At 45.8% G+C, this 25589-nt stretch overlaps 1 protein-coding gene across 6 annotated transcripts in view; it reads right to left on the bottom strand.

Annotated features, from left to right (window-relative positions):
- The window catches only part of GRIP2 (glutamate receptor interacting protein 2), a 276763-nt gene that overhangs the window by 77326 nt on the left and 173848 nt on the right, over positions 1 to 25589 (bottom strand). The window contains exon 1 of one of the 6 annotated variants that reach the window (XM_064667446.1): positions 4052 to 4803. The exons of the other annotated variants lie outside the window; for them this stretch is intronic. Within the exon in view, the coding sequence (XP_064523516.1) occupies positions 4052 to 4091 (40 nt within the window). The 5' untranslated portion in view covers positions 4092 to 4803. Of the gene's footprint in view, positions 1 to 4051; positions 4804 to 25589 lie in introns of those variants that run through there. 6 annotated transcript variants of the gene reach the window in all.

Here is a 25589-nt window from a genome sequence, read left to right as displayed (position 1 = left end):
ACGTAATTCCACAGTGCTACATTATATGCAAGAAAAGCTAATACCCTGGTACAAGTAAGGTGGGTATAGTCTGCAGGATCTGTGAAACCATCATTTCATTTTACTCAGCACTGACAGAAGCCTAATCTTGAATGCAATGCCCAGATTTGGGTACCACAGCTCAGTAAAGATGTGATCCAGCTGGACTTCATTCAGATTGAATCAGCGTAGGCTGGTCAGACATCTAGAAGGCCACAGCTTCTGAAACTGGGGTGAGGGATGAGTTTTCTATGCTAAAGAGAAGAGAGGGAGGAGAAAGAAAGTGTTATTACTGAGACATCCAGAATTGTGGTGCACAGAGGGAAGGAGTAATCTGTCATCTGTGTTAGGATGGCCATATTGATCAACATAACTGGTCTACTCTGGCCTCAAATCAGGAGGCCTGGAGACACACCATCTATAACGCTGCTGCTTCCTTTGAGAACGCATGCAGGATCACCCTCGAGGAGGAAAGACAACGCAGAAAGAATCGTGCCTTGCAGAATATACCACCTAAGGAGTCCCTCTGCTGTGCCTTTTGCAATCAGACATGTCTATCTCGTATTGGCCTCATCAGCATGTAACAAATGTGGATAGAGCCTTTCCCAAATCTTCCTTCGCAAAGCCTGGCCATGATGTTAGGAGAGGAAGCAACAGCACCAAAATTGCAGATGCACAAAGCTTTTCCTTAATATTTCAGTCTGTTGAATTAATTTGAGCTGATGTGGTGTTCCCAGATGGTAACACAGGTATGGCCTATACTGGCTCAGGCAAGAGGAATAGCCCAGACAAACTCTCTCTGCCCAGTTTTGGCTCAAGGAAATTAAGATCATTGATTCAGACCCAGAGATGTTTGTCTTGGTACGCACACCCCAGATAGTTTTTTTCTTAATCTTTCATTTTGCTGCAACTGAGGCAAAGCTGACAAGTGACGTAAGCAGCTCGATGAGCAGGAGTTATATTAAATAGCAGTATTGTGATAAATTCTTCAATAAGAAAGATAAAATCTTTCTCCCTAGGAGATTTATCTATGAAGATTTCCTCCTGTCTTATTCTAGCTCCTCACATTAGTTTTCTATCCCTTTCAGGCATGTTTTTCTCTATTTCTCCCCCTGCCTATTCAGAAAGCAGAGAGAGAACAGAGGAGCTAATCCCCTGAAAAACAACAAGCAGGAAGGGACAGAGATCTGTTAACAAGTCTCTATTCCTGGACATTCCCACCCTGCAAATAAAGGGTGCAGTTTGCTGGTCTGGAAGAAGGGACAGGAAATTCAAACTGTTTTCCTTGGTCTGCAGAGAGTCCATCTCACCCTAAAAGCATGGATTCTAATGGCAACAAAAACCCCCACAACTAAAACCAATCAACAAACCCAAACAGAAAAGCACCAAACATCCTTATCTACTACCTTTATTTTTCCTTTGCCTTCCATACAAAACATACTTTAAAAAATAAAAAACAATTAAGTTACTCAAATGCATACACCTGAAAGACAAAGGGTTTTCTGAAGTTACCTGTGCTGTCTTCAATAAACCACTTAACTTGGGCTGATTTGCAGCGGGATCCTCAGCTGGTCACTTGGAGCAGCACAAAGGAGATTCAAGAAGCTCTGTCATTCTGCCCACTCCTGCAGTGATCCTGCAGTAAGGACTAACTAAGGTTTGCTAGAGCAAAACATAGATGGTGGTCCCGGACTTCAGAAAGGCCATGAAGCATTTCAGGGAAGTCCTTCAAGGGCAAAATTAGAAGGGTTCTTGTGGAAACACACTATCATCTCCATCAGCAGAGCCATACACAGTCTTGGTCTAACCAGATGAAAAACACTTTCCCCACCTTCCATAAAACATCACAGCTAGTTTGCATTTTCTGGCCCATTCTGAAGGACAGACAGAAGTTCTGTATTATTAAATTGTCCCATCAAAAAACTTTTGAGAGTGGCTGAAGGAGAGAAAAGAAATCACCAAGGCCCTAATGATGGTGGGCCAAGAAAGCACTTTTGAAATGTCTGGATGCTTCTTTAAACAATCCATCTGGTTTTGCCTATCACACTTAAATGCTAAAATGAGTGATAAGAGCAATTCACTTCATTGCTTCCATTCCACATGATTTCCAGATGAAGAGATGGGTCTCATGAACAAGCCAGGTATCAGGAGAAAAAACACATTACCGAATCAGCTGAGTGGCCAAAAGAGAGCTCCCTTAATGTGTCAGCAAAGCCAAACTCAATGTGTTGTAATCAATCCCCCTCAAAGCTCTTTTCTGTGCACTAAAATAACAAAGAACAGGGATGGCAGACATGGAACTAGATGGTTGCCCATCCCTCTCTGTCTTTGCTCTGTGGCTGGTGCAATGGATGGCCTCACCTGTGGGGTGCTGAAGAAGACAGTACCTCCTGGGTGATGAAATCATGGGCTTGGTCCTCAGGAGCACCACCAGCACAAGCTGTGAGAGTCTGACACCAGGGTGAAGAAGGCTTCCTTACCCGCTCAGTGACTGCACCATTCCCTTGTACATGACACAGTACTGACCCAAGGGTCTCAAGAAAGGTTTGGGGCTGACATCAGGAATATTTCTCATTTGATCACCCAACACCCAGACGACATCGCTGTTTGCAGCAGCACAGTGATCTGGAAGCACCAGATGTCTCTGGTGACATGTTGGAGGAGCTGCATGAATGACCCTGTCTGTGGCTGGTGGCATGCATGCAGGAAACCCCTCCAGCACAGTCAGTGTAAGCCACCTCCAAGCCAGGGGCCCAGCTTATGGCTCAGCCCCAAGAGCAATGGGGAGCTCCTGCCAAATTGTCTTTTGATCTTTCATGGAACGGCTGCATTCCTGCCCTGTTAAATCACGCACCCAGGCTCCCTCTGCCTACCAGGACTCATTGCCGTGTCTCAGGCAGCTTTAAAATAAGCCCCAGCCTCCAAAATGCTCCTTGCTGTGCTGGAACGGTAGGTAGACACAGCATCTAGTCACCATCCATGGGATTAGGCAACACAGCCAGGCCAAGCTGCTTTACACCTGGTTCCTTTTACCCCTCAGATTTAGAGAGGGAAAACAATTTTCTAAAGTTAGGTTAATGCTTTAGGGCATCTTGAGGCCAAGGAGTCTCACTACATCACTTCAAACAGTGTAAAATGATTCAGAAACCATAAGTTTCCTCTGCATTTCCAACTCCAATGTCTTTGCTTTCAGAAAGGAAACACTTGCATCAGAGCAGAAGAGCAAGCTCCATGCAGTACATGCAGCTGCAACAAGCAGAGATGTAGCATGCAACAAAGTATCTGAATATTGCACCCTGTCAGAAATATCAGAGCCTGTTCCTCCTGGAAAGACTGGGGCCAGGATTTGATGTCTGTGCCCTTTGTAAAGGGTGCCCTTCTACACTCCTTTACTCTCTCTTTTCCAGAAATTAAATAGATTTTTTTATACTCCACAGTAATAGTGAACTGCTCACTCAAGGTATCTAAACAGGGGTTAGCAGCTCATTGAAATGGCAGATTTCTAGCAGGAGCTGAAATATTTATTAGACAAGGTAATAGTGGATTACACTGGAGGTGGGGCGATGGCAGTGATCCCACCATGTTCAGCAGAGTCCTTTACCCACGTCTTTCCCCCTAGGCCCCTATTCACCACTGCTGAATGCCCAGCCCATCCACACACTGATCTTGGAAAACAGAAAAGCTACATTTAGATTTTGCTTTTTAAAAAGCCAAAGCGACCGTAAAGGCTCTGCAATATCTGAGGTGCCTTAAGAACAGCCCCTGTGTCTGCCAATCTTCCAGCTGGAGAACGGGAAGCCAGCCTGAAGGGTACTCTCCAGTGGTCACAGAGAGAAATTCTTCACAGAGAAGCAGAGATATATTTTGCAAATCAAAGCAATTAAGTTTGTATGCGACGGTTTGGATTTGCAAAACAGTTTCAAAGTAGCACATAAAACTGCTAATGATATTAAAGGTAGTTAAAGGAAATCAGATTAAACAAAAGTAAACTACTGGAGAAGGGGAGGAGGAAAATACGGACAGGCTCACTCACCAAAGTCTGACTGCAAATCCTTTTTCAGTCCACAAAGCATGTCTGCTGTTATCTGTCAAATCATTCAACTAATTGTAACAGCCGCTCCGTTCTCTCTCCCTGCCTGCGCTGGAATCCTTTCCCAGCCAGCCCGGGCTCACTCGGGCTGCCTCCCGCTGCCGAGTGCGGCTGCAGCGCACACGCTGCTCCCTCACTCCACGGCAGCAAGACCAGGCAGAAATCGTCCTGGGCACTCCAGTTTGCGAGGACTCAAAAATGTGGCAATCCTTTAGACAGAAACGTCTTTACACGGATGTTTAACGTGTGACTCGCCAGTCCTGTGCAGAAATAGGAAAATGAAGGGTATGGGGTTTGAGGGTTTTTTTATAGGGTCCTAAAAATGCCGTGCTAGTTCTCTCGACTCCACTGGCCATCAGGCATTGCAAAGCAAAAGTTGGAAGCGCAGTGATTAACCGGAACAGCTGGTTGAAGGGGAGGCAGCCACCGAACCCTGACGCTCCGGCAGATGCAGCAAATGTCGAGCGTGTACTTCATTCCCGGCGGTATTCCACCGGTGGAGAGCGGGCATCATCCCATGGAGATGTGCTGGCCCCTTCCTGCCAGAACCCTTCGGTGGCTTTCACGGGGATTTCAGGCGACCGGGGAGGATGGGGGGGGGGGGATAAAAAAAAAGGCATAAAGCGGAGGAAGGCGGTGCTGCGGCGGAGGCACCGCTGCCCCCGCGCTCCGCACCAGCGGCACAACTTGGGCGGCAGCGGAGCCGCGCTCCGGCCCCGAGTTGCAGCAGCAGCAGCAGCAACGGGGCTGAGCGCAAGAAGAGGCTGCGACTGCAGTATTGCCTGACACACTTTCCTCTCCCCCACCCCCTCTTGGCAAGTGCTTGCAGAGCCTCCAGCACCTTTCAAGGCAATGTCAAGCTGCTGTCAAAGCATTACCCTGCCTCCCAAACACACACACACAGTGCTCGTAAGGGAGTATGAGGCTGCAGTCCTGTGTCCTGCCTACAGCATTTGCTGAAAACTGGGTTTAACCCTTTCTTAGGAAGGGTTTCTCAGCAGAGGAACCAGCACAGGCAAAATGCATGCAAGTCCTGTGCTACGATTTGGGTGAGGGGAGACTTTGGGGGCAATGATGGGAACCAGCTGGTCATGGGGAGTCTGGCCCTCCAGGAGAGGATGCTGAATGGCTCCCTCCAAAACTGCTGGTCCTGCACTGTGGGTGGAGATAGGGCATTAGCCTAGTGAGAAATGGTTGTAATGAACCAGTGTCTGCTTCTTTTACTATTAAAAGTTGAAGATACAGAGCATGCAAGGGGATGCCACTGCCCTGGCTGTGGGTCAGTAAGTCTGTCTGCAGGGTACACAGGGCTGAATCCTGCCTCCAGCACCATGCAGGTCCCCTTCTCAGGCAAGCTGTGAGATGCAAACTGACTGTACCAACCAGCCCATGGCAGTGTTCTCCACAGTCACTCCATTCCCTTGGGAACTGGTGTCATCTATAACAGCAAGATTATACCCATAAACAGTAAAGAGAGTGCAAGACAATCATGGTCCAAAGTACAAAAGGCATCTACACTTTTGTATGAGGATCCAGTCATGTTTGGGACTGCTACTAGATTTGTGTGAAAGTGGCCAAGAGGTTACGAATTTAAAAGGAAGCTCATAGAGAGGCAGCACGGTTAAGTCTTGCTTCCTCAGGAAACAAAACAGGATAAATCGAAAGGGCATCTGAACTCATCTGAACGTGCCAGCAGAAAATTTTTACAGACCTGGGAACCCTAACTCTGTGTGGAGGAGGAGGACTGGGTTTCAGCCTAATGCCAGGGTTCTTGCTCAGATTGAAATGAAGCAGCATCTCTATTGTGGTTCAAACTCAGCTGTTTCGTGCACAGACAACTTATACAAAAGCAGTAAAATTACTAACTAATAAAAAACTACTTACAAAAGAGATATTTTGGTCCATAATTTGTTTTTAAAAAGCTGTTCAGTCTGACAATAGACTTAATTAGTAATTGAGGCAAAATTTATAATTAGAAATCTTTTCATACAGCTCTTAATGCTTTTGCTGCAGAGAAATTCCATCTTAAAGGAAAAAAAAAATCACCAGTTGCACCACAATTAGAAGAAGATGCTAATTTGAGATTAGCCCATTACTTTGGTTGCCATGAAATGGATGTATCCAATATGATGTTTTAAAGAAAGCTGAAACCAATTGTTTGTGTTTATACTACCATAAAATTCTTCCCAGAATATCTGCTACATTAAGAAAGTGCATGAGAGGATGGGGCTACTATGTAGTTGAAGCTGCTTGTTTTTGTGGATGAGAACTGAATGGAGCTGCCCTATTCCTCTGATGGGGAAATGAAGAAGCATTTGGGCATTTCAAGCCCAGAACTGCTGGTGGCATTTGTTGAACTGGCTGGCAAGACACCAGCACGCCAGGAGCCTGGACAGGATAAAGATGTTTACTCTATGGTTTCTGGCCAAAATCCACAAATGCAATACTTTCTTCATGTTTCAGGTGGTGCTGTATTAAAACCAGTTGAAGTGAACAGCTTGAGCTTTTAATGCAAAAGGGAAAGGATACAACACACACCCCAGCAAAATAAGGCAGACCAGAAGCATATGTTTTGGCATCAAAATATGTAGGTGTCATAAAAGAGCATGAGACATCAACCTAAACTGTGGTGAAGAACTCAAGGAACACTATGTAGAGCTTTGATTTTTTAGGAACAGTCTGTGCATTGTCTGTACCTTCCTGACATAAACTTTAAGCTTGTATGCTCAGAATTAGCAGCTATCCAAAAATTCTCTGGCAATATCAACTACCTACAAGTCTCACCTAAGAATGTCTGGGTTTTACCCACAGACTGTGCCCATTGCAAGAAGTTAATTTTGGGGAGGTGGGATGTTAAAAAAGTCTTTTCACAGGAAAAAAAAAAAAAAAGAAAACAAAAACATCTCAGTTCTGCTTTCTTGGCATATTCTGATATCCTATTACTATCCCAGCAGGAGAGTGAGTGTAGGGAATGCTTTCTTGGATCCCCCCTTCAGTATAAAATGCTGAGTGGAAAGACAGCACAGGCTGAGGGCAGTCCATGGTTAAAGAGTTTCTGGGTGGTCCCTGCTGGAAACATCCATCCATGCAGGTTCTTGGTTCTTGTCCATACAACTGAAGCGGTAATACCAGTCAACAGGTCACCAGTCTAGAGAAATGGCCATTTACTTTTCTCAGGAACAGGCTGACTTTTGAGTAACATTCATTTGCTGTAAGTAAGGACTATCTGCCCTTACATGCACTGGTAAGTACTAGCACTTAGTTTAGCATTTCTTGTACCCAACACACTGTCCTGCTCTTGAACCTATACATCTTTCCCCAGAGCTAACTTACAAATCCCCCAGAACCTCAGTGGGAGTGATGCTGCAAACCTTACATGGCCTAAATTGGTTGGAATTACATTTACAAAATACACTTTTATGCGAACAAGACAGGGAGGACAGGAGAGGGAAGATCACAGGCTGTTCCGAATATCCATCGTTTAGTCCAATGCTTGACAGGTATTTGTTTCTGCCATTTAAACCATTACTTATTTAACCACATCCAAAAGCTTCCTCGTCAGAAGTCACAGCGCTGTGGAACACTCGAGCAAGATCCTGAAATGGACCATTTAGCGCTGAACATGCTCTGAGTTCCAGAGAACATGGAGAGAATCTTACATCACTCCACATTAGGGAGTCTCAGGAGACTCTCTGAAGACAGCTGAATGAACGTAATGAACAGTCAGCCACAGGAAAACATGAGGAAAAACACCCAACCACGCGCTCTCACAGTGCGCAGAGAAACGCCGAAGTTGTAACCACATACCAAATGATATTATTAGCAACAGAAATTGCTTTGGGTTAGGGAAGATTGAGAAGAGACTGACACAGATTCTTCCTACTTCTTTTAAATTCAGATGTTAAATTAAGATTTTACGTTGCCATCTCTTTCTTCCCATCCTGTTTCTCCCATTTAATAACACACGCCTGCACATCAGGGGTCTGCCTGGGGCTGGGGCTTTTCCTGTTCATACTCTTTGTCAAGGCTTGTTCCTGGCACAGCAGACCCAGTGCTTCCAGATGGCTTACTGGGAAAGACAGTTTTTACTGGGAACTCCAAACACCTCTGCACAAAATCAAGACGTTTGGAGAGTCTACACCCTTCCTTGATTAATTTTTGGTTGCAGCAGACAGGGAGAAGGAGGGACAAGAGGAAGACCCATCACTTTTTTGGTGGAAGAGGCTTCACAGCTGATTACCCAGCTCTCCACTGGCTACACATTTGCTCCATTTCATCTGCTCCAATTTTACATAGTTGTGCTTATTTAGAAACCCCAGACAACTGCATGTCAGCCTCAGGCCTGCAGCAAAGCTCATCTCTGGTCTAAGCAGATACCCTGTTTTTCACATAGAAACCTAAAATGCAATGCACTGTTTTATCAACATATTTTTAAGGGGAATGGTAAAAAAAAAAACCTTTAAGGAAAAGGGTATTTAAACAGCTTAATAATGGAGCCAGAGGAAGAAGTCTGTGATTGTTCTTTCCTTTACATGCAAATTCCACCAGCCAGTCCCAAACGGTAATTTATTACGGGTAATGAACACTGAAAGACAAATTGACCCATCCACCAGGCAATTAGAGCCCTTGCTGCACGCACACATGCAGAGCACCGAGACAGAGAGTGCTGCTAGAGGTATTTCCAAGACCCCCATCCATTCCTTCTACCACCAGAGCACAATAAAATGGTTCCTGCACATTTTTCTGGGTAATCAGAGTAGGACATACCAGGGTTGGGGACTTCAGCACTGATAAGAGAAACAGTGGAAGACAAATAGGTGGCAGTAAAGTACAAGATCCTTTATTCCCCAGCCAGCTGTAATGATACAAAAGAGTTCGTTCAGGGACCTTGTTAGCAGAGGTCATCCCAACAAAAGTGAATCTCAGCTTTCTGATGATTTTTTAAGCCAAATGGAGATGAGCTTGACAAGACACAGCAATAAGCAATGCACCAGGAGGTTAATGATCCACCAACAAACACCAGCCCTGTCAGAGCAAGGTGGGAGTTTATGACCTGGTCCAAAAGGAGCAGAGCTCTGCAAGTTGCCTGCACAGCATCTGAAAGCATGTTCAACACTTTCAGCTAGACAGAGCATATTTCTCCCATTTCTCTCTACTTCTGTGGCTGTGTTTTACAGAATAAACACTTTTCCTGGGCAAAATACACATCCTCTTTTGGGGATGCTCCTAACTGGTTTTACTTTTTACCCCCCTCAAATCTTACATAGCAATTTAGCTAGCTGGTATCACACAGCCTTGGGACACCAGTAAAATCCTCAAGCATGTGTATGATTGGAGGAACCATGCAGAAACAGAAACCAAGAGCAATACCAGGACACTGGGGGAAACAAAATGCCTAATAGCTCCCATCTTCCCAGCTTTCACTGATCAATGCACTGGAATGACAGGAAGTGGTTAACAGCTAAAAAACTGTAGGGAAAGTAAGTGTCCAAGTTCTTCAGTGATGGGAGTGGTTTCCAGTTTTAATGTCATTAAACCACTCCAATTTACAGTGAGTCCATGGTGGCTGCAGTTGGCACTTCAATATCTGTACCAGTGGCTGCCTGGAAGGGCCTGTTTGTGATCTCTCTTCAGCAGAAATGCTGCTTCTTCTTTATATTTTATTAATATCACCAAGAATGAAAATAGTGATGGGTCTGTGTTAGCAGCTGGCCAGTATCCACCCCCCTTCCCCACTGTGGGTAGGCAATTTAGGTGAAGGAAGCTCCATCACATAGACCACATTAATCAAAATACAGACGAGAGAAAACATACCCTGTTATGGACCTTTGGACATTGAGAGAAAATAGGAAACTGGCACCACAGCCCTTCAAGAACAGGATACAACCCCGGAGCGCAGTCAGCCCAAAGGACAGCAGGGAGCTGCCCCATGGGAGCAGAGGTGTGAGCCTGTGGATGGGACTGCAGAGTACATCAACATCCCTGAATCCCTTACATGCCTGTTACATGCCACAGGAGCTCAGGTCTTTGCAATAGCGGGGACTGAAGGCTTCTTCCTCTTGATTCAAAAGGACCCGACACTTGAGCCCAAACAAAAGGCCCTTCTAGTAACAGGGACATGGCCATGCCATATCTTGTCCCAAAAGAGAGAGAGAGGCAATGCTACAGCCTGCTGCAGCCTGAAGGACAGGTCTTAGTCAGCATCCAACTCCACTCCTGTCTGCGGGAAGAAAAACCTCTGCATCTTCCCCTTAAAGGATTTATCTTGGCACCGGTCTCTTCAGAGGCAAAGCTGCCAACACAGATGGAAAAATAAGCAAGTGGGTCATCAGTCTTACCAGTTGTCACACAGTTTCTTTTCAATGAGTAACAGTGTAACAATGCATTAACAATAAATGAAATGCCATGTTAACACTAATTTGCATAGTACAGAGCCACAGTGCTCTGCTTCCTCTATTCTCTTTCACAAACTCTCCTGACCTGCATATGAAACAAGATGAAATTTAATTGCTGGGGTATTCAGTAGAATCACTGAATTCCTGCTTAATGAGGCTTCATTTGTACTCTGTTGCATCAGACACCTTCTCTCCAAGGTGCTGTATTAACTAGTTCAGATGTAAAATATTTTCCAAGGCATATTTTCATATGCACTTCAACAAAGAAATAGCAAGAAAAGCACTGACTGCAAAAGACGGTGTATCAGTAGCATGATAAGGCCAGCAAAATCCCAAAAGCATCGTCATATTCCTTAAAAAAAGCTTTAATGGCTTTAATATACGCTCTATATTGCAGTATCTACACTGTGCAAGTCTTCTATAAGAGACAAGGCAAAGCTAGGTGGGACCTGGCCAAGGTCTGTGGGGGAGACAGCCAAGAACCAGGAGCAATACTAATAATTTTTGGTGACTCAGAAAAAGTGCAGGCCATGTTGCACCCAGGAGTCAGAGCTCTGGACGGTTTTGCATTCACGTATCTCATTGAGCTTACCTCATTCAGAAGTCCTTGGCCACGGAGGTACCTTACATTACATTTCCATGAGAGGTACCTCGGCTGGCATAGCCAAGCAGTTCCCTGAAAGGTCAGCGTTTCTTCTCTTTCTTTGCTTTGCTGTAGCACAGCCACGAACTGCAGCACAGGCACCGCTGTGTTGTTTCAGAGTCACAGGTAGTGACCAAAGTCACAACTGCCCCGAAACCCAGCAGGTGACATTAACTCGTGGTAGCATGGGACACAAGGCAGCGCAGCCAGGGATACCCGGCTGAGTGGGACACAGAGCTGAATGGGGACACGAGCTGGCTGCTGGCTCCAGCCCCAGCCTCTCCCCCACACTGGGTGGGTAGCACAGGCCACGCTGAGCGCTGCCAGTGCCACACTCTGCGGTAGCAGCAGGAGCGCGGGGGGAGCGGATCACAGAAAGCAGACAGAGATGACCCAAAAGGCACTGCAACACCACAGAGTGCAGCTTTCCAGCGCAGGGTGAAACCAGGTCAGGCTCCCTGGCTGCCTTAGGAAGGCTCCCGGCTCTCCCCAGATGCCCCGAGGAGGATGCGCCGTTCAGAAGTGCTCGAACACGCCTTCGGACAGAGCTGGTCAGCCGCATGTTCTGGGGAGAGGTGTTTCCATCTGCCGGTTTGGCTCCCGCTCCAGCTTGTCAAAATTTTACCTCCCAAGCTGGGACAAAGCAGAGCCACACACAGCTCCAGGTAACTCCCAAGTGCTGGGGCCAGTGATTTATGAAGTATTTTGGTTTTAGAATATGCAGAGCTCCCCGAGGGACTGCAAATTGCTTGTTACTGCAGGTTTGCAAGATGGGATCAGCCTCCCTGCTCCCATCCGGTCTCCCCGGGAACAGTTACAGCACGTTCATAGCAGCGTGTAAAGGTTTATCCTTTCACTTGTGCATTACAGTAACCTACAAAATACTGCTTAGGGTTCATCCCCAGCATGGGTCCGGACAGCAGCAGTGGATCCCTGATAGTTGCAACAGGCCGGGAGATGGACCACAAAGTCAGTTTGCCATTTGCATTCTAAGGGGAGAGAGTGGGGAACAGGGTATGGCGCGAGGCAGTCCTAATTATCCCAGGGTAGCTAATTATAAAGGATGTAAATTGACAGAAATAAAACCACATGGTCAATAATAGTATTTTTTAAAAGCTGGAAATTTTAGCCCATTATCTTTCCAGCTGAAAAGCTTTAATTGAAAATGGCTAATCTTCCAGTGAGTTCAGGAAGGGTTTACAAGCTAATTGCTCTCTTTTCTTTAGGATTAACACTTTGTTCTGTGAATAGGGATGGAGGGCAGCAGATGTGCAGCCTTTACTCTCCTTAATCCAAATGCCCCACTGCCACAGATGCTCCCAACGCTGTGCAGTGGCATAATGGAATCACTTTCTCGCACATAAAGTGGTTGTTCTGAAATGAAATTACAGCTATCTATTAGGAAGGGAACAATAAATTTTCTCCACCACACATTCCCATCATGAAAGACACAACATTGGCCTATAAAAAACCCTGATGGAAGTAAATCTTGCAGGAGAGAGAGCAGCTAACAGATGAATTTACCATTTTCATTTTGTAACTGGTAGTCAGTGTCATTTGGACACAGGCAGAAAAGTCATTAACTCACAGAAGTCAGAGCATGATCCCAGAAACCTCAGGGTGGCTGGGACCTGGGTGCTAAGCTCTAGGGTGGGAGAAAACTTAAAGGAGCCATTTGAGGGAACAACTCCTTTTAAACAACTTTTAAACATCTCCTTGCCTTCCATTTAAATAGAGAGAATTTTGCTAATCACATGGCAACTACAACTTATTGCTCTCAGAGCTCGCAAGTAAAGCTGGTTGATAATCCTGACTATCTGGAGTAGATGGGATTTGTATTACATGAGGAAAACAGGTTGACTTGATAGTGTGATCTCTCTAGGCATGATGCACTTAAGGAGGGAGAGGAGTATTCCTAATAACAAAGGTAGAGTGAACTCTATTTCTCAGAGAGAGGGGAGGAAGAGAAAAAGCACATTTAAAGACATCTGAAATGGACAAAGTGAGATTGTGGCCATTCAGCTCTTGCTCCTACAGGGCAAGAAGGACTGAGTCCTTCTCCATGTGAAATCTGCATCCCCCCACTCAGAAAACCAGGTATCTGGCACCTCCTTGCAAGATCCTGACGACCAGTCCAAAAGGGGTATCACACCTGTTAGCCAACCAATTTTTTGTATTGCCATTATCAGATCAGGGAAGGCCACAACTTTAGGAGTAACAGTGTGCCAACGCACCCTGCCCAGACTGTAGCTCAGAAACGTAACGGAGCACCTGGGCCCAAAAGGTGTGGGGAGAAGGATGAAGTATTTAGTGTCTGACTCAACAGGAAAGTCAAGCTAATGTTCTGTGTTCTACAGTCTCAGCAGTGCTGTTCAGAACAAGATCAGCACCTTTCAGGAAGGTGTTAGGGAACGGATCCATCCCCACCTGTAAGAGCTGTCTAACAGCATCACCAGGGCTTGCTTTAGGATGGCCAAGGAGAAAGACATTTGCCTAGAGAACAGTTCATCTCAAGTCCCTTGAACTATGTTCCTAACTTTAGCCATCTAAACTAGAGAGAAGATTCATCTCTTTTGACAAAACAGCAAATACAGTTCAGCAAGTGCTTTCCCTATTCCTCCCTGCCCTAAACCCTAGAATTTTCTGCTCAATCACTGTCAAAGAAACATACTCAAAACCAGGAAGAAAGCAGCACAAACACTACCCATACCAGTGTCTCAGTCAAACCCATTACAGCAGGAGACAAAGGAGTCCAGGGGATGGTTACCAGACTCAGAAACTTCAAAAGATCAACTAGTTTTTAAAAACTAAATTTCTGTAAATTTCAGCTGAATATTGCCTTTTCAAACCCTTCCTGGAAGAGTCACTAAGCTGCTATCCTAAATCAAGCCTTTCATCAGCTAGAGAAATGGAATATTTAGTGTTCAAATGAAGATGAATTGTTGCCAGTCAGAGCATCATCCTGCATTCAGCAGCGATCTCAACCTTGCACAGTATTTCCTCGACTAAAGGAGAAAACCCTCAATGCAAGCAGATGACAGACACACATATCATGGACATGTGACGGTATTAAAATCTAGATGGATGCTGAGATATTAATGGCATGGGTTAGGAGGGGATATTTTCAAAACTCTATTAACCCAGTGACCCGGTTTATGAAAAAGATAACTTCTCATTTGTACCTTTTGATTACACATGAGAAGAGACAGCAAGTGCTCACTCTCTGCTACCTCAGCAGCCATTCACATGCTGAAACTCAGTAGCTACTGTGCAATAAGGCATTAAAAGTTAGAGATTTGTTCATTATTGCCATAAAGTTTAGAGCAATACTTAAGAGTAGAGCCTAAATATTATTTCCCTGTGCTTTTCTGGTCGTTGTTTCTGTTACTCAAAGGCATAGAAACTCCTGCGTAAGTTCACTCTCCAGAGCTACATCTCCTCCTCCAAGACTGTATTTCTGTGCAAGGACCACCAGGAACAATGTTGAAAGGTTCACAACTGCAAACTTTGTTACTCCACAAAGATGAACACCCAGAATCCAGGCCAGAATCAACACTGGTTAAATTATGGCCAAGAAAACCAAGTTTTGAAGCTGTAACACTTAGCAAAAGATACTTCGACTGTCTTCTTCTTTTCAAAGAAAAAAAAAAAAGAAGCACAGAGAGAAAGTTATTTTCTGAAAGCACTACAAAAACCTAGTTTTGTGATCTCCTATCTTCATATTAGCTGACATCCCTGACACACAGTAACAGACCTACTGCAGAACAGGAACTAGCATTATAGGTTTAAAAAAGCTCCCTAGAAAAAGTATTTCGGAACAGAAATGTTCTATCCAATTAGTTACAGAATGATCATTTAAGAGTTTTTATTCTCCAAAATATGTTGTACTATAAGCCCCTTTCACTCAACTATTAATTTGTTGCTAAGAAGCAGCACAAGGCTTAATAGGACATGGAGACTGGAGTGGAAGTTATGGGTTTGCTTTCTCCATAGCTGAGAATTGATGCATGTATGTTGGGGGGCAGACAACAAGAAAACAGATCTTGATCAAAATGATCAGCCAGAGCAGTGAAGCCTGCAGGGGCTCTGAACCAGCAAGCAACACCTGAGGGATGGGTCACAACTGGGGTATTAAAGATTCCTTGCAAGATTTCAAGTGCACCCCTGCAGTAACCGCACACTCCTAGAGAGCATTGCATGCAGATGGAGGCCCAGGCACGACTGACTAACAATTACCTACATTTATGTGGTGTTCCAAAGTAATTAAAAACTGGATTCCTTTAGAAAGAGCATTTGCCTCAAGCTTGTCAGGATGGTTTTTAGGCAGTAGTTGCACCATTGCAAAGGATGTTTGTGATCTGAATTACAGCCACATTAAGTACATTATTAAATATACAAAACATCATGCGGCCTGTTATCCCCAGAATGACTCACTCCTGGTGTACAGCAATTTAGCCAGAGGAGAAGGGTAATGGAGGAGGAGAGTGCAAATGCTCTTCACAGGTCATTCCTCTAGCTGCCACATCAGTCCTTTTCCAAAGCCACTCTCTCCTCTCCCCTCTTCATAGAATCGCTTGGGTTAGAAGGGACCTTCTCCAGTGAAAGCCTCCGTCCAGTCTCCTCTGGAAGTGTCGCCATGAAGGAACCCCATGGTCAAACAAAAATACTCCCCTAACATAAGCATTTACATTGGGACCACATGGGTGAGAGAACATCGGTGCCCATGGCTGTGCCTCCTCTCCACTGTGAAAAGGGAAATGGGCACATCCACCCCAGCAGCACCCACACCTACTCATCCTGCCCAGAGCTGGGCAGCTTGGCCTTGTGGCTGGGATTCTCCTCTCTGCAGAGACAACCCAAGTGCACCAGCCTCCCTCCCTGTAAGAAGGTATTTGGCAGGATTTGACGGTTGAGCATAATTCCAGATGAAACATGCCAGACTGAAGGATTTCTGCATAATTAGGAATATAATACTGTATTTAAGAATCTCCTAAATATCTGCAGTTTACAGAGGGCAGAATCCTCAGTGGAAGCCCATCTCTTGTCACAAGGGACTAAAGCTGGCACTAAGTGGATGCAGATCTTCATTTTTTTTTAATACTTCAGTAGCCCAAATACAGCAGCCAACAGAAGTCCTCTCCAGAATGGGCCCAAGCCCACAGCAGATCTCTTTGATTGGATGCCCCATCTTGGAGGCATCCAGTGTTCCCAGAGCAGCAAAGCAGCTGTGCAGGTACCCAGGCTTCAGGGAAGTTTCTATAGCAACAGGATGCAAAGAGAATTTAGGGGTTTACATGGCACAGCTGATTTACACTATCACAGCTGTGTTTAAGTCATTGAGGCCGAGGGAAAAGCCTGAAAAAATAGATGCAATTCCCTGTTAGAGTAGTTTTGCTGCTCTTCACTTCATCAGCACAACAGTTTTTAAGCCTCACATTTCAGGTTGATAGATCGCTTTCCTGTTGTCTCTGCCAAGGCCCAACTTTGTGTGGATTCTTTCTTTATACTCCAGCTGTTAAAGTCCACACAATCCCAAATTTCCAAGCTTTTAGAAAGACCTAATCCGGACAGTACTGAGAGGTACACTCTTCTCTAGGAAGCAGGTAAAAATAGAGTAGTTACTGGGCAGTATCACTTCTTATTAGAGAAGAACAGACAGTCTTATATTTTTCTAAGTATACATCCAGATTTTCTGCCAGGCAGCAGTGGGTAGCACCATCATCAGCTCTTCCTCCATGGGGCACTGTCATGCATGGGGAGCTGCAGGGGTGGCAAACTTGTACCTTGAGACCAGGAATACACTGAGCAGCAGCTGTTTGCCAAGAGGTCACAGATTTAAAGCTGGTGGGGACCTTCCCGTGTGTTCTCTCACTAGCCAGCAAACACGCCCCTGCATTAGCTCATCCTCACACCGCTGCAGAGGACACAATTTCCTTGCCTAGTGGAAACGCCAGGACAGAGGTGCCAGCCCCGCCACCTCAACAGGCCAATCTCAATGCTCAGATTAAAAACAAAGCCTTCCTGTCACCCCAGTCCCACTCTGCAGCAGCCACTCCTCTGGATGCTATCGCTGCCCTCTGCCCCCCTGGCAGCCTCTGCTTTTCCAGGAGGGATGAGTGTGCAGTGCCCACACACAGCACACTCCCACCATGGAGGCACCGGTACTGTCACTGCAGTTTGCAGCCTTGCAGGGTCCCACCCCAGCACTTTGCCTGTTCCCTGTCCCTGAGCTCTGGGGTGACAGAGCATATTTATGGGCTAAGAAATGAGATGCTTGCCTACGTCACAGGATAGAGGAAACAGCAGCTGCAAAGTTCAACCTGCCATCACGACAGCTATGGCTTTTCTCAAGATAATATTGTTGCCCATTTGCTGTCACAGCTTCCCTTCCTATCCCTTCATCTTCCTGCAAAAAGGGGCTTCCTTGGACTTTTGCAAATTAGGAGTTTCACATTCTTCAGTTTTGAAGCAGCAAAAGTTTCAAAGCAAGTGAGAGGCGACCACGGGGGGCTTTCTCTCACCTGCCTTACAGACAAAAAGCTCTTAAAGGACAGTGTCACAAAACTTTCCTCCCCCTGCAAGTACCACTGCACACCCCCTCCCTGGAAACACTTGCTGGAAGGCAGTTAAAACTTAAAAAAAAAAAAAATCAAATGGTGAAAAGGACAGGCAAGGAAGGCAAAGCATGGGGATTGAGCAGACAGCAGATTAATAGCCTGGCATCTATGGCAGTTTAATAATAGAGCTGTCACAATAGGACAGATTTACTAATTGCAGAGTCATTTGCTATGGATTCCCATCAAGCTGCCATTTAAATCTCTGTGCAGTTTTCAAGATGGCTTTTGAAACTGGGGGGGGGGGGGGGGGGGAGAAGGGACAACGCCCACAGTACTTATGAAGCTAAATTTAGGAAAGCATTGTATTTTCTTACAGATGACAGGGTTGACAAGGAAGTAAGGAAGGAACCACCAGCACTGTGAGCCCAAAGGAGCCGGGAGGAAGGAGGGGACAGGTATTTGTGTCTGGGCACCCCCATGCAACAAGCAGGTCTTACATCTGGGGACAAGGCTCTGACCTCAAACTAAGCCCTGGAGAGTTTTACATAGCATTAACCAGTGACCTACTAATACCTCCAACATCTCCCCAGGCACTGAGCTACAGCTCTGACATGTCTTTTTGCAGAATTAGTCAGCACCAATTTTAGGGGCCAAACGTCATGTTAAACCACAGATAGACGAGTTGTGATCTCTTGAGTCTGTCAGCTTGGAGGATTAAGTTGGCCCTTTCTCTACAGACTTCAAAGTGAGGTGTAAGCTCCTAATTCATGCATTCTTATGACACAGACCTGCATTATGCAGCTCAGCCCAAGGCATGCACAGCTGTTTTTGTCGGGGGAGCCTGGTGACAATATGCTGCAGTGAAGGAGTGCCCTGCATGCCACCTCCACAACTTGGCTCTTCTCCATCACATTCCTGAGGCCACCAGTGTCAGCCCAGGAGTGATTCACAGTGCTGTGACTGCTTGGGTCCTCCCAGACTCATGACACCAGAGTTGCAAGAAAATTGAACAGCTTGAGAAATATTTCCAACAAAATCCTTGAGCAACAGATGTTACCTGGGGAAAATACCTCATTCAAATCAAGCCTGATGTTCCTCAGCCTTGACCTGAAAGTTTTCCAACACAGCCTGGAGAGAATTAAAACCAACCCAAGTGCAAGCAAGAGACCTGGTGAATAAGGGAATCCCAGAATGGAATAATATTCTCAATCAGGAAATTGAGCCTGAGGCTTTACATCCTAGAAGGGCACCCTTACCTTTTGGGAAGGAAAAGGGGCTCTCAACACTAGAAGGAGCAATTCTGAATCCAGCAGTCCTTTGCCCCACAACCCCACTCTCTCCAGCATCACACTCTGGGACTCATTTCCCCACAGAATAAAAGGTGGACAGCTATCCTCTGCATCCTTGTTCTTGCATCTGCAGAGGCACCATGAACCACCACCACCACCAGGATGGCAAGAGACCCTCAGGCCACTCAGGTGACCACACGCCAGGCTTTGCTTGGTACCACAGGAGAGGTGGTGGGAGATGCTTTTGGGGGCCCCAAGGCAGCAATGCCACCTCAACCAGCAGCCCAAGGGGGATGCTGTGCCTTTTGTGTCATACATGCTCTCAGAGCTCAACTGAGAAGCTGGTGAAAAGGCCATTTTATTCCACTTTTCCTTTAGGGAAAGAGGGCGCTTTCAGAAGTTCAGCCAGGACTTTGCAGATCATCAACAATTAGCAGCCTACATGGGTGCACAGTTGGGGCTTTCAAGGCATTTCAATTCTGCTGTCACTTAATAACTACCCATGACTCAGAGGCCGCTTTCCTCCCACACGCTGTGGCCCAGCACTCCCGATCTTTTTCATCCCTTTGAATCCACTGGTACATAAGATAAAAATCTGTTAAACAAGACTGCTTTGCCATTGCATCTGCAACTATTCTGTCACACCAAGAACATGATTTGATCAGGTATTACATTTTGTCCTGGTCTCCAGACTGTTGTTTAAGTGCATTTGCAAAAAGGATGCTGTATTAAAGCAATATAGGACTCTTCCTACACCATCTCTGAGGACAGGACAAGACAGTGCCAGCTCCCATCCAGGCCCAGCATCCTACTCTTGCTGCAGCTGTTTCTAAATGATTTCGGTCTACCAGGAACACACTTAAACATAGATGAGAACTGTTACATGGCATTTTCTTCTCAGAGGCACAATCAATCCCCATTTTATACTTAGTAGAGATAAGATGGCTGAAGCGTAATTGATTTTATTTTATGGGATGCACTACCATGAGCATCCTTAAACAGAATTCAGTTATAATGAACATACAGTACAAGATGAGTCTTCACTGAGACAAATGTCATTGCCTAAGGACAAGTTCAGATCTAAGTAAAATCAGATTCATTTGTTACTCTACATCTTAGACGAGGCTCTTCAGTTGTGTTGAACTAATTCAAGTGTGCCAGCACATGCATTCCCTCTGCATTTCCATCAAGATGAGGGCAATGTTTACCACCAGCTCCCTTGCTAATGCCTCCCACTGTGCCTATTTCACTTTGGAAAGTCCTTTTCCCTCTGTGTCTTCCTATCAACTCATCTGTGGTACTTGGGAAATATCTCTTCAGGTTTTGCAATGAAATTTGGATCAATGGAGGGTAGGATCACTTCTTGCTGAGCACAGCATCCTGAAGAGCTACCCCAGTGTTCAGGGTTTGGGATGCCTCTCATTGCTGCTCCAGTCTGGAGTCCACAGCTGGCAGTCCTACCACCAGTCTCTCCTACATCACCACAGGCACCCATCTGCTCTGGAGGGGAGCGCTCGCTTGTTTAGGCAAGCACACCCCATCACCCTTGGCCCTGGCTGGTGCTGCTGAGAGCTGGCTCTGCTCCAGCAGCTATTGAGACACATCTGCATGCCTGCACTAGCACAGCCCACCCTAAGCACCGCTTTGTGTGAGACCAGACACCACCTCTCTATGGGTTACAAGCCCAAGGAGTTAGTCACCCAGTTAGCAAACCAGAGAGCAAACACAACTAACCAGTGAAAGCAGATTTGGGGGTTTTTTCCTGTGAAAATGCTGGGCTCAGGTAGGGTCAGGAGATAATTAAAGCAGTGCTTGAACTAAATTAGGGGTGGGTGTGTAAATTTGAGAAGTCCCATTTAAAGCAACTTCCAGGACTGAGAAGATAAAAATTAGGGGGGAAATAAAAAGACTAAGAAGAAACATATAGAAAATTACTAAGTGCAAACACACACAAAACCTGAGAGGTTTTTGCAGTTTGCTTTTGCATTATTGGTCTTTTTGGCCCATATTCCTTCCCCCAACCCTTCCTCCAAGTCCGTGCTTCAGTCTTATATTTCTCATGCCGTGCATGGAGCAGGGGAATGACGGAAGTGAAGGAAGGAGTCAGCTCTGAAGTCTGCAGAGCCTATGATGCTCCAGCAACACTCTACTGAGTTCAGCCATCACATACTAATACAAGCATGATCAGAAACTCAGTAATTAGAACAGCCTGGAAGGTTAATGGCATGCACCACCTACTATCACCTCATTAGAGCAGGATCCGTAATACAGACACCATACTGCACCTGATTAGTGCAGACTCACACAAGAGATGCTCGACAGATTGACAGACAGCAGAGCTAACTATGAACTCTAATAATGCTGCATAGGGGAGCTACTCTTCAATCACAGAAGAGATTGCCAGCATGACTTGGATGATGGCATGGCTCTGCCTTCAGTTTTACAACCCCACTAAGCTCCCAAGGACAAGATGTTTCTGCTGTGCTTCAGTCGGCTTTAGAACTTTGATCTAATTGGACTCGTGGTGGGGGAAACAGGAACTATCTTCCACCACAGCCCTGCACAGCCCTGGGACCACTGGCCAGCTGTACCTTTCCCTGTGACAGGTTTCCATGAGCAAGGTGAAAACCAGTTCAAGTGAGCAACTATCTCCTTTGTCCTGGGGACAGTCTACAAATTCCCTCATTTTGAGCTTGATGCCAGCAGGCAGCTTATATGGCATCTCTTACCTTCACAGACCACTCTTGGGAAACACTTGGGAGCCTGGGATGCCACTCCATGTGACAGATATCTGTACTCATGGACTTAGAGTGATGGCAGCGCAGGTGGGGAGGATGACCTGGTGGTTTTCTTCAGTCGGACAACATGCTCAGGGACATGACACAGCCTTGGTCTATTTCAAATTTTCAGTTTCAAGTTATTTCACATCTCTGATGAACTGGCTTCAGCATCCAGGCTGTGTGTGCAGCCCAGATCCTCAGCGCAGGTTTTGTCTCCAGTCAAGGATCCAAGTGTCCACGACTAGGGGACTTCAGTGTCTCATGTGTGGGCACTTGTATGTTAGCAGATCTGCTCTTGATCTGATGAAGTTAAAACACAAGTCTTCCCTATCCCAGGATACTCTACACGGAGACAGAGCACATCAGAGGGAGACAAGAAGCTCAGTAAGGAGGATTTCCAGAAAGTACCTGCACTGGCAAGATCCCAGAAACATTGGCTGAACTAATCCAAGTCATTGTTTTCCACTGTCTCCTCCTAACATTCTAAATCTAGAATTTGTTTAGAAGCCTCAAACCCTGAATTTCTGCATTACCTGAAAGTGCCAAGAGCAGTGACCAACAGGTGACCAGGAGGCAGTCTCCCATCACGACCATTCCAGCTCTTTCCAGGCAATGTCACAAAATATAAGCTCAGAATGAGCCAGTAGTAGTAGCCTGCTGAGTATCTGCTCGAAAGGTGTGTTCATTGGCAATGACACCTCTGCTATTTTAAATGCAAACAGGACCTGTGATCTGCATTTATGCCATTTGTGCAGTTCAGAGCAGACACTGCTTGGGAAGCTGCCTCCATGCATCATTACCAGCACTGCTCAAGCTACAATGCAGCTGCTAATTAACAATCGATTTATGTTTTCAATTCTAACATCAATATTAACATGAAGCTTTTATTAATGCCATAGAGACACACCCACAAGCGTAGCACGGGTACCACTGACCTTTCAAAGCAACTAGAAAAGGGTCACGAGATATTCTTGTCTTATTTATATATTTCCCCCAGGTAACAATGGTGCTGAAGAGCACAGTCAGAGGGATGGAGTCACATTTATGCCGCCAGCCCAGCAACTGCCGCCGCTCTGGCTGCCACCAGTGCCACGGGCAAGGCCAGTTCCGCTGCCCCGTGGTGGGTCCATGAGCTGGAGGAGCTCAGGAGCTATGAGCCAACTCTGCCCTCTTGCGATTACAGCCGGGCTTCAAACCTCTCCCCCCTCCCCGTGCATCTGGGCTCTTCTCCAAAAAGGTACCTAATTCCAGCAGACGTGTTAAAGACCATTTATTTATTGAACTCTCCAGGAGACAGAAGCTGCTGGGTGACGGCAGGATTTAGCAGATTCCTCAGCAGAGTTGGAGGCAGTCAGGTAATTCCTCCCCCTCTCTGGTAACAGCCCAGACCTCAGGTTTGCTCCCCCCTTTGTAAGAGAGATTTAGCCCCATGTTTGGCAGCGCTCAGCACTTTGCCTTTGCCTCAGGCTGCAGCACTGCAGACACAGGGCTGCCTGTAGGGAGCACGCTGGACATGCAGGCAAGCGCCTAACATCCTGGGCATATCAGGTCAACTAACCCCTAAATAAGGCTAGAGAAACCTCTCCCCAGAACCACATCCTTACCCTTCCTTATCCACCCTCCAAAGCCAAGCCATCCCCACGATCTATTCCCACATGTTCCATCCCAAGGCAGGGGCTGGCTGGAAATTAAGGACAGGAAAAACCCTCATTTCATCACCTTTGAAACCTCATTTTCCCCTCCTAAAAGGAGCATCAGTCGTTTCAGAGGCTGCTACACCAGGGCTGTACCTAAGGCTGCAAGGCAAAGCAGTGCCGTGATCTGGTCTCGCCTGCAATGCGTGGAGCTCCACGAGGGAGCAGCATGTCCCTTCAGTTGGGAGTGTTGGACTCCACAACTCCTTTTAAAATGGCTAACGGAGAGCTGGAGGAGGAGAACGGGGACAGAAGGAGATGCAGGTTAATATTTTACTTATCACACATACATATACAGGGTCACAACATCACCCTGCAAGAAAGAAGGTGCTGCTGTGATGCAGTTGATTATTTCTTGCTTTGATGTCCAGTTATTTACCAGAGCAAATAACCGTTAGATAGTTTAAAAAAATAAAATAAAATAAAAAATAATTTTAAAAAAAAAGGAAAACAATAACAACAAAAAACACCACTCTAAAACCAACCAAAAACCCTAGCTGTCAGGGAAAATCAGGCTCCAGAACAGATTTCAACCCAGCTGCCTCAGGCTTTTCAGGATTCACAAATCTGGTATTAAAGCCAGGAGGGCCTGACGTGGCCATCATAATAATTTGCTGATAATCCAAACAATCCATTAGAAGAACAGGATACCCGTTATCTTCTTCCTTCCCAATCTTTGATAGGAAGTGAGCCCCTGTTTTGACATTTGCTTTTGCTGCTCCCCTCACGTAAACTCAGCAAGCCACAAAATTCGTGTGCTAACTTGAATTAAGTCTCACAAAGAGTAGAGAAAGGAAAAACATACATCAGCCTCTGAAGTCAGGCCTTTTTGAAGGCACAGAGCAGCCAACTAGAAGGTGATGGGCAGTGAGTTAAGATAGTTCACAAGAGAGCTTCCTGCACCAAGGTATTGATTATGTCAGGAGTAAGATTACACAACGTTACTTCCACTGAGCCTCACACTCAGGACTGCTCAACCAGATCCCTAGTAGATCAGCATTTGTTTTCTGATGATGGAGATACAAAAGGCCCTCACACAGTGGCAGCAGCAAAGCTTTAGAGCTGGTGAGGACTTCAGCAGGAAACAGTGTAGTGGGCACTGCATAGTGCCAAGGGAGTAAGAGAATAATACAGTGTAAAACAGGAGCAGCACAGGTTATTTGTTGTCAAGATAATACTACTGAGAATATTTAGTTGGTATATGTTGGAAAATGAAAAGTGACCACTGCTTTGTAAAGGATGTTCTAACTCTGGCTGAGCATGGGAAGTGGAATAAAGCAGGAAGTTGCAAGGCACCCACCTGATAGCTTGGGGATAACCCACAAAATCCCCACCATCAGTTGCTGCACCAGCAAAGGAATGTGGGAGAAACTGCCAATACATTTAAGAGCTAGCAAAATATATACACACATAACTATGTATGTCTCTCCACAGAAGCTCGTTACGTGTGTCTCTGGCACATTATGTCACCACCACATGTCACTGTTTAGACAAAATGACAAGGAAAGATCCGAGTAAGGGTTTAAAAGTTCTGCCAGGGATCAGAATAATGAAGGATGCCCTCATCAGTGTTGTGAAAGCAAAGAAAAGAAATAGCAATATCTCGGGGGTGGAAAAAAAATAATAAAAATCAGCACTTGCCCCTCACAATGTTGTTTCAGAAAGTGTCTCAAAAAGTCAACCCCAAGGAACACCACCTGCTGCAGGAGTTACACTTTAGAGCAGACAATTATTTGTAGCTGGAACGTTTCCCGGGGCTAATCTGTAGAAAAACCACTCTAAGGCTGCACAGCCCCACTGTTGGGGCCTGGCACAGAATCCTGCTCAGGGTGGCCATGGAGAAGTGTAGATACTCTCTGGGAAGTGCAGTTTGGTCAGCTCTGCTGTTCAGATACCTAATGCACAGATGTCTGAGTTGGTTGGGGTTTTTTCTCTGATATTCACTAATCTTGCCCAGTTGTGTAAAGCCTCCTTCCTGCATTTCCCCCACCCAGATATACCAGGAGTAGATGGAGCAAGAACTCAAAGGCACAGATGATGATTTGCTGGCTGCCCAAGCCCCTAAAGACATGTACACCCCAGGTAGAGCTGCTCCATGAATTAGCATTGAGTCTCAGATCTGT

This window comes from Pseudopipra pipra, chromosome 11, assembly GCF_036250125.1.
Source record: "Pseudopipra pipra isolate bDixPip1 chromosome 11, bDixPip1.hap1, whole genome shotgun sequence".
Lineage (NCBI taxonomy): Eukaryota > Metazoa > Chordata > Aves > Passeriformes > Pipridae > Pseudopipra > Pseudopipra pipra.
The sequence above is the reverse complement of the archived record's forward strand: the minus strand, read 5'-3'. Positions and strand labels throughout refer to the sequence as shown.